Source organism: Chanos chanos, chromosome 9, assembly GCF_902362185.1.
Source record: "Chanos chanos chromosome 9, fChaCha1.1, whole genome shotgun sequence".
Classification (NCBI taxonomy): domain Eukaryota; kingdom Metazoa; phylum Chordata; class Actinopteri; order Gonorynchiformes; family Chanidae; genus Chanos; species Chanos chanos.
The window spans coordinates 6,005,914-6,025,773 of NC_044503.1; the positions used below are offsets into that span (position 1 = coordinate 6,005,914).

General features: G+C 41.4%; 2 protein-coding genes across 2 annotated transcripts; one reads left to right on the forward strand and one right to left on the reverse strand.

Annotated features, from left to right (window-relative positions):
* Positions 1 to 1,843: 1,843 nt before the first annotated feature.
* plvapb (plasmalemma vesicle associated protein b) lies at positions 1,844 to 3,706 on the forward strand (the record flags this gene model as incomplete). The annotated part of the gene is made up of 4 exons (XM_030784334.1): positions 1,844 to 2,230; positions 2,644 to 2,728; positions 2,828 to 3,504; positions 3,668 to 3,706. Coding segments are annotated over exons 1-4 (1,188 nt in total), but the record flags the coding sequence as incomplete, so codon positions are not given.
* Positions 3,707 to 9,377: 5,671 nt separating this feature from the next.
* On the reverse strand, positions 9,378 to 18,811 carry gtpbp3 (GTP binding protein 3, mitochondrial). Its single transcript, XM_030784857.1, has 9 exons — positions 18,656 to 18,811; positions 17,919 to 18,169; positions 17,542 to 17,628; positions 15,677 to 15,879; positions 14,010 to 14,082; positions 12,959 to 13,102; positions 10,652 to 10,817; positions 9,712 to 10,020; positions 9,378 to 9,609 (listed from the first exon to the last, which is right to left on the reverse strand). The coding sequence occupies exons 1-9, from the start codon at positions 18,706 to 18,708 to the stop codon at positions 9,378 to 9,380; spliced, it is 1,518 nt and encodes a 505-aa protein (XP_030640717.1). The 5' UTR covers positions 18,709 to 18,811.
* Between the last annotated feature and the right edge of the window lie 1,049 nt (positions 18,812 to 19,860).

Below are 19,860 nucleotides of genomic sequence, written 5' to 3' on the forward strand. Positions count from 1 at the left end.
TATCTGGTTATCTAATAAAGTCAAGTACCTGTCCCTGAAGGTCTTCCATCATTGAAAACACAATGCTAAGTAACGTTAAGACCCTCAAGATGCCTGTCTGAAATCTGATAAAAAAAAAATTATGTCCAGGACTTGGACACTGTTATCCATAATTATCCACTTATTGTCTTCACGAAGTGTTTTTCTCAAGATAAATGAACTCGAATCGCAAATGTTTCCTCCACCAGATGTTTAACTTTCTGTCACATTTATTTTGTAGTTGTTTGATACTGCTTTGTTTATGTTTTGTTTATCAAGTGTAGCATATTGGTTATTGTTGTTATTGTTGTTGATGTTGTTCATTTCGTCTTAATCCCAGTATTAATGGTGTGGATTTTATGAAGTGTGGTTACAAATCAAACACGCAAAAATTCCAGTGTCTCAGTCAAAGACACTGAAATGAAATGTGTCATCATTCCACAATCTTTAATCATATCCACAAATCATTTAATGACAGTGAGGTCCCCCCCGCCCCACACACACACACACACACCACCCCCCTTGCTTCTTCCTGTTTTTGTCTTGAAGTTCATCTGAGATCTGACCAAACACTTAGTCAGTGTTTGTCATACCTTCATAAATTACATTTTTCCGGCCAGGGTAGATTGGCATGGAGACAATGTCCTTCAGGAAAACCCCTGGCTTTGGTTATTTTCCCATTTCACACCCCTCCCAACCTGGAGTGTCAGCTCGAACGTCATCGCAGCAAACAAGTACACTAAAGATCAAAAGGCACACACAGCCTCCTGGACTGTTGGGAATATTTGTTATTCTTTCCTCCAAAAAGGATGACAGAGCTCCATTGTTGTGAATTTCAGTCCACCGATAGCCTGTGGGCCTGAACAGGATACAGTCTCCATGAATTATTTTCATCATTTTTCTGTATGCTTTTTTATTCAATCTAGGAAAGAACAGGGAAGCCTGGCGTTATGATGCAAATTAACTTAGAAAAAAAAACTGAAATGACGACCGGGAAGCAAACAACATTGAGAAGCATATACAAGTGGATAAAATCCACTTGAATAAGCACAAGGCCACCGAAAGGACACGCATGCAATATGAGCTGCGTCCGCCCAGTCTTACAAGATATTACGGTCTGAGGTAATCAGTCATTACCACTTAATGAAGTGGTGACAACAGAGATATGATATATTGTAGATTGCATCAGCACCTTTGATCCGTTAGGTCAAACGACCACTCCCTGGTAGAAACCTGTAATATTACAAACGGATTTATGAAAATCGATGTTTTTCCAACCAACTTAAAAATAAAACCCGTGCTCCTGTTTTCATGTACCAAGTCCATAACCTTAAAAATGTAACTGATATGGTGTACGTTAGCTTTTGATTATTTGATGAACAATCAATGAAACGTCAAATCCAGTGTAAATAGCTGTGTCAGTATTCGGCGTTTTCCGAAACACCAGCAGCCATAGGGTTGAAGCAGGGTGAATTTCTAATGTTCAGAGTTATAGTTGGGGCAATGCATAGCGTGAAGTTTTGATAACCTTGGGAGCTGTGTGCAGGGGAGGTCCAGGAAGGAGACACACCATAGGAAGTAAGCAGCAGTGTATATAAACACTACTGACCATGCTGCTCTGGCACTGTTTACACCTTGCGATCTTGACACAGGACTCGCGAACTGGCAAAGTTTTGCTGAGACAGGGACAGTTCACATTAAGAGATTAATCTGTTCTTTCGGACAAATTGAATTTCATGCATCTTGGACTGTCGCGCTAAAAAACAAACAAACAAAAAAACGTGGAATCACCTCATACTTCTTGATTACTTGTGATTAAGCAGAGATGTATAGCAACAGCTATTCACGCACTACGTTCGGTCTAGAAGCCAAGGACATCCACAAGTCCAAAGGGAAAAGTTGCGGTTACTACATGAGGATAGTATTTTTCTTTTCTTCGTTGATCCAGTCTCTTATTATAGTCAGTCTGGTGTTGTTCTTGGTGTATGGGCAGCCAGAAAAATCAGCGGAGGAGAAGAGGGTGGAAGAGTTGGAACAGGGTTTCAACAAACTCTCCACTGACAACATGGGACTCCGTAAAGACAAAGCCGACCTGACGGCTTCACTGACCAAGACGACGGCAGAGAAAGATGCGCTTGACAAGAATGTGCAGAAGCTCACCGATGAACTGACCAAAGCCAAAGCACTAGGCACGTCTCAGTCACAAAAAGCGGTAAGAGCGCTTTTCTCTGAACTGTAATACCAAGAGAAAAATTTTGTCATTTAACTTCTATGGATCACAAATGTATCACAAATTTTACCACAAAAAATTGAAATCATAATGAGATAAACACCTTTCTACAATCAGACGCAATACATCGCTAATTTTGTAGTTCTGTGTGATTTGGTTAGTTTTTTTAGAAAGTTTGACTGAAAGACGTTACATTGTTGCTTGCTCTGTCTAGTAATGTCTGAGAAGTGTATTTCACAAAGGCATGTTGAAAACTGTTGCCCTCAAAGAAATTTTAATCCCATACCTAATTGTGTATTTATTTTAATAGCCAGTTCCACAACAAGCAGATCAAATGCTTACAAACTTTTGAATGTAAAGCGTTGCATTCTTGACAGTAATGTGTCTGTTTCTAGGCTGTCTGTGAGGCAGAGAAAAAGAAAATGGAGATGACTCGTGCCACTCCAGTTCAATGTCCAGCGACCAGCAACACTCCAAACGGTGAGTTTTTAGGCATTTCATATCCACGTTTACTTTACCAATGACAAATGATAAACTGTGCATTTACAATTGTGTAATATTGTGCCTTTGCTTTTCTAGGGGAGCTGAAAAGCTTACAGAATCTGTATCAGCAGCAGATAGAGCTCCATAAAATTACCAAGGCCAACTTCAGTTCCACAGTGCAGTACCTCAAGACTGACTTGGAAAATGCAGTTAGAGCAAAGAACGAACATTATTTGACATCGATTTCGCTCAGGCAAGAAAACACCGATTTGAAGAATCAGCTTGAAACTTACGTCACAAAGTGCAAAGAGGACTTTGCCAAGCCACTGGAAGGTATTCATATTGTCACCAGAGAATTTTTGACCAAGATCGAAAATTTGTTCCCCAACGCTTTCACTTTTCACCTCACGTGTGAAAAGCAAAGGGATGAAATGGACAAAATCCGTTCCAGCTGCACCAACCTGTCCAAACAAGTGGAGGACAAGTTCCAAAGTTATCTAGACATAGTTGGCCAGCAGGTGGTCAATATCCAAAGCATTAGCAGTCGCCTGGAGGTGCAGAACACACGTCTGACCACCGAACTGCAGGAGTGCAACAAGAGTCGTTCTCTCCTAGCCACAGAAACCGCCCGTCTACAGCAGGAGACTCAGCAAAGCCACGATAATCAAATAGAGAAGCTCTTGAGAGAACAGAACCGAATGAGAGAAGCTAAAGAGCTCATGGAGAGACAGCTAGCACAACTGAGGGCTTCACAGACCAATTGCGCCCCTAAGGTAAGACAGTTTTTGCAAGACAGCAGAGAACAACTGGAGATATTCTCTCAATGAGCCATCTAATATTGTGTGTTTTAATGTGCATGAATGGCAGCTCATCACTGCGCATCACGAATATTAATCATTACTAATGGACAATGGGATTTCTGTTGATTTTTGGCAGTCCGCCATGCCAAAACCAGGCGGAGCAGTCAGCGGTAGCTCACCTGTGCGGCAGAGACGGAAGGTGATGGAAATCCTCGGAGATATGGTGGCAGCACAAACTCGTCCAGTCCTGAGTCGCCCACAGGTAAGGTTGATGTGACATGTTCATCTACCTGTTGTCTCTTGATAAGTCCGATTAATCCCTGCTAAAAAGCATTAGCTCTATAACACGGCAATGAAACAATTGCACTGAATAAACTCAGCCAGGGACGGCTGAAATTGCATTATATATAGCACTATATATATAGACTACTTTGCTAATGCCCTCAGCAGATTCAGCTTCCGTCTAAATAGGCTTGAAGGTATCTGAATGGCATTTTTGAATACAGCTAAATAACAAAGTTTATGTATATTTTTCTTTCAAAACTTACTTTACCCTCTTACTCATTTATGGATTTATTTGTCCTACTTCAGCCATGAACTTCTGTGGTTCTGCTCTTGTCCTCTTGTGTTTCCCACTGTATTTTACTATTTCCAAATAGTCACTTGAGAGGAGTCTATAATATATATTCTACCATCCAAAGCAGTACCACAGACTTTCCATTTCTTATTGACGAACTCAGTTTTGCTCAGTAACTCTCCAAACGTTTGTGCCTCTATAAAAAAAATCTGCAGTCTTCAATCTCAAAACAACTCACAACTACTCCAAATTAAAAAAAAACTCATTGTATTCAGAAGAAACACACACAGATTGGTGCATTTAAATAAACTGAAGGAACGTTTCTGAGTGTAATGAAAGTCATCACGTGCCTAAACAGAGCAATTTACTCCAAAGCAGTTCAAGGCACGGAGCGCCAAAAAGCGCTTGCACGTCCGTTGTCGAAAATACTGAAGACTCTTTAAAAATTGGACTTAATCTCAGCCTTTCTTAAACTAGCGTGTCCTTTGGATACAAATATAAGGTAAATTATCTGAACATTTTTTCTCATCTGATCCATAGATGAGATGAGAGGATAATGTTCGTCTCCAATGCGGACAGCGCGACCAGCACGTGATGCAAGAGTTCAGGCTACCTTGACTCTCCGCGACTGTTTTGTGATTATTATGTAATATGTGCTTCAGCAGGGTCAGGGCAGAGTGCTATTTGTTTGAGTAATGAGCCCCTGAGGTGAAGAGGGAACCTGAGGAATGCCTGTGTTTGTGTTTTCTTTTTCTTTTTCTTTTTTTTTTACGCCTCTGTTCTTTTTCCATAAAAGTTTTGACACCTACATAATGTCAATAATGTGATATTTGTACATACATTTTTTGGATGAATTGTTCTGTATTATTATTATTATTATTATTATTATTATTATTATTATTATTATCATTCTCTCGTGTCATTATTGAGTATATCCAAATAAAATGTTTGTTTTTTTAAAGTCATAATAATAACATTAACTTTGTTTAATGTATTTTTTTGTAAAATAAGCTGATTAATTACAGACCGTGCGGGTGAGTTATGCAGTTCTGTAAATCTCTGAGTTTTATAGATGAACGTTTGCTGCAAGTGAAATGAGCACTGCACCAGCCTCTGTTTCAGTGTTGCTACTCCATCAAAAAAAAAAATCACTAAGCAGGTTAGTATGGGTATGCCACATATATGTAGTTTACTTTACTGTGAATATATCTGTTAATGTGTGTGAATAGATTTTGAGCCAAGCATTTCACACAAAATCAACCTTGTTCTGACTGTTTTCATTACATTTACACCTGTATCTCTGTTCTCTAAACTGACATCAGCGATGAATGAATATTTATGGGAAGCACTAGAATGATGGAAAAGTTCACTGTGAATACATTTAAAAGCTACCCCCCCCCCCCCCCCCCCCCCCCCCGAGATCCTCATTCATTAAGTTCAGCTCTTTAATGTGCGCCGTGGGTTATCTGCTAAAAAAAAAAGCTTCTCCATTGACAAGAGGGCACAAAACACACATTGTCAGGGGACCCAAGCCGTCTTCCTGACTGCATTAGTGCCTCAAACTCATTGACCTCTTCAAATCACTTTTCAGACTTGCTTCTGTCTATTGGAGTTCCCTAATACGACTGTCAATTTTCTATCACTCTTTCAGGGTTTTGCAGAACATCCACTGGCTTTTTATATTATATTATCTTTTGTTGTTGCTGTGTTACTTTTTTTTTTCTTCAAAGCACTGTGTACATACTTTATTGAGAATGATTTGTAAATAAAGTTTCATGTTAAACAAACAGTCATTATGTATGTTTCTTGTTCAACTTGCAGCAGACCTGTTTTTATACAGCATAAAACATGCATAGGCCAACAAGTACTGTTAGCAGTGAGAAACAGATCTCTTTGTGGAGGGCCTGTATCTAGTGTATTTGTTTGTGAACTGGTAAATATCAGACTCTGGTCAAGTGGCGAGGGAGTCTCCTTCTTTGGGTTTCCTTGGGTCTGATTTTTTTTTTAATCTTATTTTATTTTTTCAAGAGTCGTGCAGAAAGCGCTCCTATAGAATGAGAAGATTCTCCATTCATTGTTTTTTATTATTGTTGTTTTTTTTACATCCATAAACAGTCCCTACAAATTTTCCTCTACCTAAACTATTTCAAAATTTAAAATCACATATAGTTTTTTTTTTATGTTGTTGTTGTTAATATTTCCCTGTCCCATAACATGGGGGATTACACGTGACACAAACACTTCAATGTACAAAATTGTAATTTATCTTTCCCTTCACTGAAAATGATAGGTTTTGCATAGAGACGTGAGGGCACACCCCTGTCCGGAGCTCTCGTACAGTACATACAGAACAAGGTGGAGCTCAAAGGGGCCCCCCGAACATCAACAATTAGATTTGTGAGACCCCCTTTTTAACCTTTTAACGACTTAACTACAGAGGAGCAGCAGATCGTCATTGAATAGTAGGAAGACTTTAAGGTACAGCACGCTGAGGCAGGGTCCATTCTGCTAAACACAGGACAATGTCGTCAGAGGGGTGAGAAGTTCAGCAGAGAAACATAAATATTTAAATCAAGGACAGACTGACAGGAGAACAAAGGGCAAAGAAAACTGCCACACAACACCTCCTTAAGCTGCACCAAGCCGTCTTTCTCTCGGTGAACACAACAGGCTAATGTTAGTGTGTTCAAGTGTCAAGGACAGGAATAGCATAAGGGACTTTTTCATAGTCTTGGTTGAGATATGATCGACTTGTTTAAAAGACATTTTAATATCGATTCACATCCAACTATTAACATGTATTGCATTAACAATAATTTCTTATATGTACACTTAGTCATTTTGCCAGATGTTTTTGTCCAAAGCAATCTACAAAAAAAAACAAAAAACGCAGAGAATAGACTTACAGCAAAATGTATCGGTGCACAAAGCTAACTCCATGAACCACTCCAAGGACCACGTATGGTTTTAGTTCTGTGCTATGCCATTTATTTATTTATTTGTTTGTTTTTAAATGTGTTTTTGTTTGTTTTGCATTATTTATTTAAAGTGTGAAAAAGGTAAGTTTAGAGGCCTGTTTTTCAATGTGGTAAACGTGTCTGATTATCTGATGATCTGATGGAGAGGAGCAACTCATTCTGTCATTTTGGAGCTAGGTGTGAAAAGATTCAATGCTGAGGCCTCGTTCTACACCCAGTTGGTACCGCAAAACACCCTGATGAAGCAGACTTAAGCAGGAACCATGGCATGTATGGTTTGATCGCAGATTGGACGTAGATAATTGCGGTTCCACTGGCCATTCTAAAGGAAGGTCTGGAACCTGACATGGAAAGCAACAGGCAGCAAGAGGAGGGAGATATAGAATGGAATGACGTGCAGTAATTTGGGTAGTTTAAAAACTAAGCTGTTTCATTTTGAATCCTCTCAAGTAGACAGATCGAACACGCGGCGAGACCGGTTGGGAATGCATTGCAGTTCATGGAAGAAATGACCAGCGCCCGGAATAAAGGCCGCCTCGTGCGCTGGACAAACAAACAATGACCTGATCCTCCTGCTGTAAAGAAGCTGTCTACATGATTGTGTGACTGCCATGATGTGGTCAGCAAAGACACCAGAGCGTCATCTTCCATCACTCTCAGGTTTCTCATCTTGTTGAAGCATCCTTACCAAGAGTCTATCTTAACTGAGATGTCTTGTGGGACTGGTGCTGGAAGGGTCAGGAACTCTGACTTGGAGAGACTGACAAGGAGGTGATGACCAGCCATCCACCTGGACATATCAGCAAGACAGGCTGCAATCCACACTGGAATGCTAGTAAATGTGGGGAGGAGAGGATGTAGAGCTGAGTATCATCAGTATAGCAGTGACAGGAAAGAACATGCAACTTGACAAATGGACCAAGAGAGGTAGGGTAGAGAACAAGCAGGAGCGGGCCAGGCACTGAACCTTGAGGAACGCCCGTTGAGATGTGATGTGGTTCATAGGCAGCAGAAAGATCAAGTATGAGGACAGATGACCTATCAGCCACCATAGAAGACTGGTAGGTATCGGTGACCATCATGGGGGAGAGAGTCTCATAAGTGTGGCTATTCACAAAGCCTAACTTGACACAGTCCACTTGGCCAATCAAAAACAAGACTTTGAATTGTTTTAGAAAGGAAAAGGAGCAGGGATACTGGTCAATAGCTTTTGCAAAGAGTAAGGTCAAGAGATGGCTTCTTTTTTGGTTGGTGGTTGGGCGGAGAGTTAAGAAGGGTGGAAAAAGTGCCTTAACTACTTTGAGGGGGACACAAGGATGTTGGAACAGTAATGTGAAACGTCAGAACCTTTTTCAGCATATATTTGCATATATGAACAAAGATTATAGACTAGCTTAGGCTACAAAGGCCTATCTTGTTTGGAGAGCACACCTGTTCTTACCCTTCTTAAACACAAACTGTGCTGAACTAAAACGGCAGTGCAAAGACTATGTAGGGCTTGACTCAATTAAGGTTGCATCAATAATAGAGTATGTATGATGAGAAAATACCTTAATGACAGATTTAAGTCTCAACTTCAGTTTCAAGTATTTGGCAACTTCCAAAAAAAAAAAAAAAAAAACTGTTAACAGCCAGCTCTATTGAGACCGCAGACATCAGTCGTCAGCTAATACTACACCACTGGGAAAACGTAAATGAATGATTCAAATACACAAAATAAACATTATCAACCTTTTCAATAAAAAAGGGCTCAATACCTTGTTGTGCCCTAACTCTTATGCCCGCTTACCTGCTATAGCTATTAGACACAGATGTCATAGTGATCAAATAATTTCGTACTAACGGACAATTTCACACCAGCACTTCTTTTTTAAAGTATTGCCTCTCTTGGATATAATGGGAAGCAGCACCTTGAAATGTCTGAATCTGGGAGCATGCATCAAAAAAATAAATGAGCATATATCACTTTTTCAGTCAGATAAAGGGATTCATCAGTCACATCAGAGGCAAGCACAAAGAAAAGACAACATCACAAGGACAACAAAATGGGGCAGTGGTATATTCCTGAAGTTGTGAATCTGAATCCCAGTACTACAACTAGTAAAGTGGTAGTATGACGAGGTTATCCCCCCAATACGGTTACCCCACCTCAGTGACTACTAGTATCTGCACAGTCATTACTTATGACAGAACAAAGAATTAGCCATTACAAAATGGGGTAAAATATGTTAATAAATAAGTTTATTGCCTCATTCCAACAAAACCAAACCCTTTGGCGTAGTCATATTATTTTATTTTCCAATACAGAAGTCTCTGAAAATTACATCCAGAATCTCCTCAGGGTCCACTCTGCCTGTTATTCTGCCCAGGCTGGTGAGGCCCAACCGAAGGCCCTCCGCCGCCAATGCCAAGTCCACCTCTCGATACTGCTGATACTGCCCAAGCGCTTTCACAGCCTTCTCCAGGTGAGTCCGATGTCGAGCTTGGGTCAGACTGGGACTACCAACCAAAGGGTCTCCGCATCTTGGACCCAAACATAAACAGTGTTACGTGTTTCAAATTACAAGCGACATTTTCAAATCGGGAAAGTTCGATTTAACATGTGATCTAACTGTTAATACTTACAAAGAAGTCACTTTGCTCCTCAGCAATGTCAGAAACTCTTCCAAGCCATGCCCAGTTAGGCAGGACAGAAAGCAGGCGCTGGGTAACCTGGGGGTCTGATTGAGTACTCTGCAAATGCTGCTGACCTGCTCTCTTGTGAGGAGGTCGCTTTTGTTAAGTACCATCAGACAGTTTTGTGCAGCGGCCAGATCCTTGTCAGCGGACAGCGTATTCCTCAGGTGATCACGGAGGAAGTCGGGTGCGGCATGGGGATCTGGAGGAAGCAGAGCTGAATCGATGATGACCAGTGTCAAGTCTGCGTTCTCCACCCTGCGAAAGAGTCGGCGGATGCTTATTCTTCAAATCTCCTTCCTGTGCCAGGTCACAATTCTTGAGCCTTTTTTCAGCCCCTACATAAGCACTGCACCTCCCAGCAGCCTCTGCTGTCAGACAGTGACAAGCTAGCAGAAAAATGTGCCCCCTTTTGGCTTTCAGTTCTAAGGTAAACAGTGGAAGCAGCTGGTCAGGATACATAGGTGTGTGCCTGTCTGTATGTGCGTATTCTTGTAATCTCTAAATCGGGGACAATGTGCACTCGTTGTTCCCCCTTTTTAGGCAAATATTATGCAACTGAGGCCAAAAAGTGCATTGCATAACATGTGAAATATTTATGATGGGTATTTTTATATCTGTATGTTTGCTAAACAAAATGACAAAAAAAATTTAAACAAAACTGACAGAGCACATACCTATGGCTATACTCAATTACATTCGGACAAATGCTAAGAGTGATTGTTTCCTTCTTCTGTAACTCAAAACAAAAAAGGAACATTTCCGTCTGTTGGTTACACTTGAATTGAAAAATAAATTGTACTTCAGAATGTTTATTTGAATTGCTGTCTGGTTTCCTCTAACCCTTTTTTTTTTTCCCCCCCTCCATAGTCTCCCTCCAGACACGTACGTGAGCCGTGCTCTGCGAACTCCCTCTCTCTCCACAATGTCCTCCGTGTCTCTCAGCCCTGCTGTATCACTCAGTACCACTGGGAATCCACCGATGTCTACATGCGTCTCCACAACATCTCTGGTGGTCCCTGCCACGGGAGACACGATGGCTGCGGGACGCTGACCTGGGGGAGGGGACACAAGCGCGCTGATTAGCAAGAGTGGCTAATCGTAACCAGTTCCGTTTGTATAGAGCAGCAACTTTACTGTATTATGATAAATGAATTGGTACACTGAGCACTGAAGCATGTGATGCTGCACTCTTGAGGGCTGAATCAGCCAAGTCGAAACTCCTGAAACTTCTTTTTTTTTTTTTTTTTTTTTTTATGGACGGTTAAGCTCCAATGTCTCGCACAAAAGCAATTTGACGTGTTATAATTCATCTGAAACAACATTACTTAATTGAAACAATATTGCTTAATTACTTAAATATTTCACAATGCATTTCCTCTTTCTATATGTATTCTTATGGTAGTTAGTATAAGAAGTAATTATTTTTTATCTAAGTGCTCAGGCCTGTATGAGAGATACTGCCACCCTCCTAGGTCAGAGGTTAAAACTCCTGATCTGGCTCTGGTCCCACAGACGTTATACATCCAATAGTACTGGGGATGTGTGACTATGGAAGGGTTTCCTGTTCTGTGTGAGCCTCATTTATCAGTCCTCACATTTATTCCTGGTATTGTTTCTCATTAAGTGTAGAAAGGTATGTGCAATTTTCGAATACCAAGTTGTATATGTTTAGTATGAAATGTACAGGATCTTCCTCGGCACGGATAAACAATGGCTGAGCGTCACAGAGTGAGAGTTGTGGTCTGTGAAGACCTCGGCTGGTCTGAGAGAGCCAACTGCACGTATTGTACGCGACTTCCATCTCAAAGAGCAAAACAATAATGATTTCGCTTCACTCCACCTGCACGTCGGAAACAATCGGAGGTGGCCCGGTGGTGACAGAACAAGCCTCATATTCAGACGTTTTTTGGGTTTGAATCGCAAGTGTGGTGGTTTTCTGCTAGTGTCCCAGGCAAAGTAGTGAACTGCTCTAGACGATTGCGACATCGGGCACGGTTAAAATTGTTGAGACACTCTGAGTAAGAACGTCAGCTGAATGAATAAGTGCGACGTAAGCATGTAATGAAGCAGATATGAAGCAGTGAAGCAGATATGACATAATCATGCAAACAGCATCTCAGCACACACTAGATATCAGCCCAAACTTTTGTTCTGCACTCCACAAATTATGTTTGCAGTTCTGAAACTATATATGAGACTATGGAAGAACGGTTGTCTGTTATTAATGCTGGTGTGGGACTAACAAGGGATCCTTACTGACTGCGCAGCAAAAGGAGTCAGGTTTTTCACGGAATATTTGTCAGGAGAATTTGTCAACTTCGCACAAGCAAAAGGGGGGAATCTTAAATGAGAGGTGTCCACAATGCACAAGGGCAATGTCTGCGCAACATTTGTGAGATGCAAAAATAATCACATTAGCAAATGCACATGGGTAGACTGTGACACTGAACCCAAGGAGGGAGCAGCCATGTTATCAAAGTTGTAACCTGATCACCTCTTCAACCTTCTCAAAGATTTCACGCTGTTCTTCCCAGTATTTTTGAGGTGCCTTACATTCACGACGGCACCGTCATTGTTTTAGCTGTAATATCTTGAAAGTAACATACAATGCGTACAGTCAAACTTCCCAGAACAGCCAGGATCTTCAGAGAAGGTGTCCTACTCCCTAAAATTCAGCTATTGTTTCACACTGTTAAGGAAGATCCTGTACATCCTATACCAAAAAGTAATGGAGGATTGCACATGCTTTTCTACACTTAAGGAGCAACAATACCAGGAATTAATGTGAAGACTAATGAATGAGGGTTACACGGGACAGGAAACCCTGCCATAGCCACACATCCCCAGTTCTATTGGATGTATAACGTCTGTCGGACCAGAGCCAGACCAGGAGTTTTAACCTCTGACCTATGAGGGTGTCAGAATTTCTGACCAGGACCTGAACTCTCGGCAGCCCATTAATCATATTATTAATCTCGACTAGTACGAAGAGAGACGATGGCATACTTAAGTATTTTATTGATAATACCTTTGAATTAAGTAAGTACTTCAAAACTGTACTTCTATAAGGGGGGGCAGAATTAAACAGTGCTTCGTGCGCTGTTCAGCAATTGTGGATTCATGAATTTAACCTAAATTATACGGCGTTTCCAGGCAACAGTGAAGTAGTATGCTAAAATTCCTTGCGCCTTACAGATTATGTTGAGTAGACTGCTTTTCCCAGCATTGGTAGCGCCTGCTAGGACCAACTGCACACCGCTGCGAAGCATCTCCCCCCTCCGGTTATCGTGAAGGTGCTTTTGGATTTCGACCCTTAGCTGAGAGACAGTGCTGTCGACTGAAGGAGACACACAGCAGAATTTAGTCTCCTACGCACTCCCATTACATAAACCTCTCTTAAAATAAAGTCTCCCTCATTTTGTAATCCAAATAAACATTAAAAAAAAAACCTGTACAAAACCAAAAGCCAGGATGTTTTCTTACTTAAGATGTACCGTTTCTCAAACAGGGATTTTTTTTTTTTACAAAATAACCCAGAAATAGTCATTTATGTGAATCTTTGGAAATTTGACATTGGTACAACTGGGGGAAAAAAAAAAAAAAAGTAGTGACAAACTGTTTAAGCATCCAAAGAAATATAAGCGCGCCCAAAGGAAAAATAATAATCATTGTTTTTGTTTTCCCAGGATGGCATGACGTCTGTCACCTAGCTCATCCAACAGCACCAAACGGAAGGAGACGGTCAAACGACAAACTTTTTCCTCAACGCACAAAGAGATTCCCTAAATTCCCTTGAGAACCTGTTCACAATACAACAATAATACAATGAGCACCTAGCCATCAGGTTTGTGATGAAAACTAAAGAATGAGGAGGAGACAGGTGGGAACATATAACAAAAGTGTGTGTCAGCTTAAGATAGAGCTGCTGACGGTAGATTCCTGTGTCCTGAATCTTGAGGCATGCTTAAACCGAGAGAAGAAAAAAAAAAAAAAAAAAAAAAAAGGCAGACGCTTTGTTGCGTTTGTGGTACTTTTTTCCCCCGAATTTCCTTTCAGGAAACTTCTCTTTCAGCACTTTGAATCTTATACGTTCTCCTTACAGGCCCGGTCACTCCTTCGTATTGATGCAAACAGGAAAACTAAAGAAAGCCCTCGGTGGGGGTGGCGAGGGTGAGGGTGGGGGTGGGGGTGGGGGTGGGGTGGGGTACACATCCAGTGTTATTGTCCAGAATAAGAAGACGTACCCTGATTTAAGAGGCCATCCTCAATGAGCTCATCTTCACCGAAGTCGATGAACGCTTCCGCGTGCGCCAGGCACTGGGGTAACAAACAAAAACAAAGAGCTTACGAAAGGACAGGGTTTCACTGGTATCACGGGTGTAGTGGCTTTTCTCTTCCAAAAAGGAAGAAAAGAACAGAACAGAACAGGACGGAACAGAACATGAACAGAACAGAACAGAACAGAGCAGAACACGGAGGCTTAAAACATATACAGCACAGAGTAAGAAAAAAAAATAAAAATCTTCAACGGTATTCAGGTCAACGTGGGGCGAGTGATGACTGAAAGGAATGACTCTCGGTGCATGGCTGAAATTTTTGTGAAATGAAAAATATAAAACAGTGGGAGCAGCCCTCCGGATGGCTGACATTCATTTTTGCCTGACCTCTGAAAACAGAGCAATTGGCGATTTGACAGATCAACGGACCAATGTAACGGGGAATCACTCAGTAAGCTTATACCTTAGAGAACACTGGTTGCAACGAGACAGGCTGGAACGTATCCAGAACAGGATATCCTGTCTCTTCACCTATGACTTCAGCCGCCTGACAAATCAGCAAGCTGTCCACAGCTCGCACAATGAACACGTTCCGTCTAAACAATATCACTGCAAATACATTCACAACTACCACACGCTTACCCCAATCCAAAGCAGGTTACTCCATACTTGCTCATGGCAAGCACGGTCACCTCAAACACACTGATACCACACACACTCTCACACCAAACCAGCTCGCTGCAAACACACTCTCGCCAAATAAGCTCATTCAAGATAAATTCATGCCAAACCACCTCACTCTAAACATACATTCACCATTCCACTTCACTCCAAATATTTATTTACCAAACCACTGCACTCCAAACATACACTCAACCAAACCACCTCACTCCAAATATACGAGGGCACCAAAACCAGCTCAGTCAAAAACACACACTTCAGACATTTACACCTAACCTGTTGACTCCGAACATGCTTGCTCCAGACATGCTCAGGCCAAACACACTTAAACCAAACATGTTCACAATTCACACATTCGTTTAAAACCAAAGACTCACATTCACTCTGGATGCAACTGCTCCGAACGCCACAACACCCTGAAGCCAGCAGTCACGTCACACACACTATTCACTCTTGTCAATATAAAACAAAGGAAAAATGATAAAGATGCAACAACAAGGAATCCCCAGGGGCTTTAAACAAGAAACTGGCAAAATACAATGAATGTCCCAAGAATAAGAACTTCAAAAGAACATGCAGGTAAATCTACGCAGTCAATGAACATGCCACATCACACCATATCTCTCCGGCTTACAAAGTCTTTTGGCTTTTAGCAAAGGCTTTTGAGTTAACGACTCTTCACATTTTTTAACCCGAGAAATGCAAACTGGGAGGGTTAGCAAGAGGTGAATATCTGTATGAATCCTTCGTCCTTAATACTTCACAGTTTCATCTGCTCACTGCCTCAGGGACTGACACACAGGCAGCAGAAGAAACGTATGGCTATAGTTACATTCAAACCATGTCTTATTAGAGAAACCAGTACAGGGTTATAACCAGATTTAGCTAGATCAAAATGTTCCGCGCAGTCACTGAACCAGAACCAAGCACAGCTGCCAAAAGAGCACACGCACTGTCTTCAGCTGTTGGCTCCAGTTGCTGTAGAGACGACCCAGGTCGCCCGCCATCTGCCGGAGTGCCTGCCTCCTCTGGGCCTCTGTCTCTGCATGAATCAAGTCTCCCAGCCCCTCCACCTCCGTAAGGTCCAGCTTGCCAGCGTGGAAGGCTCGACGGGTAAACTCTCCAGCTTCAGCTGGCCTTAAACCTGCGAGACTTCCTGACACGCACGCAAAAAAACACACACACACACACACGCACATACACACAAACGCACGCAAACACATACACAAAACAACACATTACAAGCCCAAATGTGAATGATTCAAACATGAAGTTGTCTAACAGATGTCTAACAGTCCCTAATGGTCATTATTTCATGCTTGCAGGAAATGTTTGGGGTTTTTTTTTATCCTTTGACTTTATGCACCTTTGATTTCGTTGTTTTGACTATGATCAACTGCTAAAGCAAATAACATAAAACACAAAATCAGAGCTCTCTTCCTCTTTTCTGAACCCTGCATGCCATAACACACGGCAAAATGGCAAAGCACACGCACTGCATACTACGCCGGACTTAAGAGAAATGAAATGAGACTGAGTGAAAAGTCTACGTTGTCTGGAAATCACAGCAGAGATCACAATCAATTTGAATAGAAACAGACTAAGCAAAGAGATGTTGCATGGTGCATCTGATAATTATCTTTCGGTGTGGCAGACAAAGAGGTAGTGTTGGTCTATTAAATGAGTGTGCTGTTGTGGGAGAGGAAGTACATCACTCGCCTCAGTTAAGGTGGTTGCCACTTTTGAGAGACAATGGGTAATTGGAAAGAAAATTGGGGAAATTTAAAAAAAAACAACAAAGGAACACAGGAGAAAGCTGCTTTTTGGGGACTCATTGGGCAAGGCTATGACACTTTTGAGGTGGAATTAACAGAGGGGGAAAAAAAACAGTGATCTTAGTACGTTTGGTTGGGAGGATGTAACAAGCCTGCGGTGCAGAGAATTCCATAGTAAGAGCTCACAATTAATCACTCACTGCCCTCTGGTGGTAAATTGCTGTATTTCAAACCTGGTGATATTTTACAGACACGATAGACTTGAAAGAGAACTTACAGATACAGATGTGTGGCTTGTGTGGCTGTGATCCGCATTTTAACCTAAAATAAGAATATGTTTATCCAGCTTACGATTTGAGGGCCGCGGCGGGGAAAAAGGAAAAAAAAAAAAAAACAACCCGCGATGCTGCGACCAAGCGTCAGGCAAACGGTACTGCGGTGGCAAATGCATAAATGCAGGGGGACATTTTTTTCCATTGGACTGGGTCTATCGCCATACCGTTTTATTTTCAGTAATGAGAAGTCAGTTATATGTTATCTAATGTGCACTCAATATTTCTGTCATTCAAATTCAATAAAACTCATTAATTGTGTATACTGTAGTCTAGTTTGTCGATTTCTTTTGCCGCAGTAATGGTATTTTTTTTCCCTTTGGAGGTATTTAAAAGTTCTTAAAAGTCATTAAATTTGTACTTAAAATGTGCAGCTGTCCTGGTTAGTCGTAAACAACAGCTCTTAGCTGCTATACCGGCTTACGTCACTTAGCGTTCCTACTGGCGGTGCGAATGCAAACAGAAAAAAAGCCCTAGAACGTATGTAGTTCTAGGGGAAGCTCCCCAGGGGGTAGTTCCTATCAAATGAGACCCTAGAACTGTTTGGTCCGAAAGCGCCTATGGTTAGATGGACACTTTACTAATACCAGGAGGGAGACTTAACTGTTACCACAAGCAAAACATTATATATGCACATAAGAACAGATAATGTAACATGATTGACAGGGGCCAAACATAGTACATGACGATCTCTATAGAGCATGAACTTACCAAGAGCTTGTAAGACCCCACTAATAACCGCAGGTCCCCCATGTACGTGAAACTCTGCACTGTCTTCCCCAGTAAAGCTATGAGGACCTGAGGGAAACAGAGTATGTTAAGTTCAGCCACGTGCACTTTCCACCGAGAATATAAATTTACCAAATTATATCAAAGGTTCCCCAGATCTAGTCCTGGAGGACTGAAATCCTGTTGGTTTCCGTACCGGCCAACCGCTGTGGACTCTGATTGGTCAAACAGGGTACACACTAGTTTCCCAGGTACAAACGGGCCTGTGATTTTGAGGTGAGAGTCAAAAAAAAAAAGGGAAAGGAGTTTTGCCATCCAGGAATGGAGCTGTGGAGGAACGCCTTAAAATGACACCTAACCTGGGAACCACAGGACCAGGCCTCGGTCCAGCAGCTCGTGAGAGCGGGGATGGCGGATGCTACAGAGGTGAGCAACGCGTGGTGTCAGGAGGTCACGGGTCCTTCCCGTCAGAGTGCGCAGAGCGTGTGCAGAGTCAGGACCGCTGACTCGTATCACGGCAACGCCGCATCTGCCTTGCCCTGACGACAGCGCAAAGATGGTCCCTTCAGCTGCTAAAGAACTGCTACAAAACCTCCTCTGCAACACGTTTCTGAAAAAACATTAAACATTTAAACGTAGATTCCCATGTGAAGATTTTTGTCTTGCGAGGCCTCAGGCACAAGCTAACGACCACTTTGAATTATTCTACCGACACCCATAGGTTTGAGAGAGCAGGAAAATCATTCCTCAGTTAGTTAAAATTATATGTTAGAAGTGGACTTGGGACATGTAGTCTCTCTCATTAGTTGAAACTTTGGGTTGCCAGAGCTGCCAGATTATCCACTTCATAGATTAAATTTCACCAAAATGTTCAGTTAAAAAAAAACTTAGACCACACAACACTAAGTTGTATTAACAGTATGTCAGTGTGTAATCATATATATACTCAATAAAAACACACACACACATTGGTTTGACCCTTGAAATCTCGCATGCGCCTGGTTAATCCATGTATTGAAGGGACTTGAAAACACAACTGTTAAGACGTAAAAAGTAAGTAAACGTAAATGTGATCGTTTAAATCAGTTGAGCAAACCTTGGAACGAAGGGGGCAAATATCCTCCACAGCTCTCCGGCAACGAAGTACATTTTACCTCTTTATGAAGTTGCTATATATTATTTTAAACGCATAACGACTAGACGGACTATGTTCTCTAGTGGTGAGGGTACAACGAGACAGTCCCGTTGTATTTTAATAGATTGTCTTTCACACAAAAAGTTATTATTATGAATTTCAGGAGACATCCTTTTCTGTGACGATCGGCAGATAATTAAATCCTAAATTCTGCATTTCGAGAGCTGATGTGACCGATCTATATTTCTCCGATGTACGACTTTCCTTCAGTTGGCATAGTAGCTACCACATGTGTTTGTGATAGAGTAGAAAGCGAGGATTCTTGAAAGTCTATTGGTTTATATCTATGATTACGTCAGTCAAAGTTATGCTTCATTTGTCTCTCTTCTTTCAATCAAAATGAAACCTCCCCCTGTGCTACTTCAAATAGATCCCGTGTCGGTACAGTATCAACTGTTTACATGACCCGTATAACACACTATCCAGTAGTATCTTGAATGTTTCAGACTCGATCTGGACTAAACTGAATTCTGTTACCAATATACACCAAACCAGTCCTTAAATTTGCGATCAATGGAGACTTTTGTTTATGAGCTAATACAAACATCCCCCCCCCCAAAAAAAACCGTTCGTTTCTCATGGATGAACGACACGATCAATCTACAGTAACTCATTCAATTTTGTGTTGATATGAAATAAATAGAACAGTTCTAGATAAACAGATAATGGCGGTTTGCGTAGCTTTCGCTAAAGCCACCCTTTCTTTTAGTGTGTCTGAATGAAAATGGGCATGGTTCTGAGGACTTCAAATTTGATCTGTATTGAGAATAAGACGTTTTAAAATTCCTTTGATAAAAAAACCCCATCTCATTTCAGTAGAAAAAAAAACATAGATTCAGTTGATATATCCATTCACACACTTAGACCCGCAATGTCCTACAGGAGGTCTCTGAAACTGTAAGACCTTTGCATGATGAGTAAGCAGAAATGATCCCCATATCCATTAGAGCAGATGAGAGGCCCACTCAGTAAAAAGAATAAATCAAGCTTCAGTTCAAGTCACTGTGGTGCATGAAAAGGTCAGCTATTATCAGGATTAATGTACTGACATGCACTCAGCGAATGATACGATAGTGATAAACATCACTGGTTTTCAAATAGAAAAA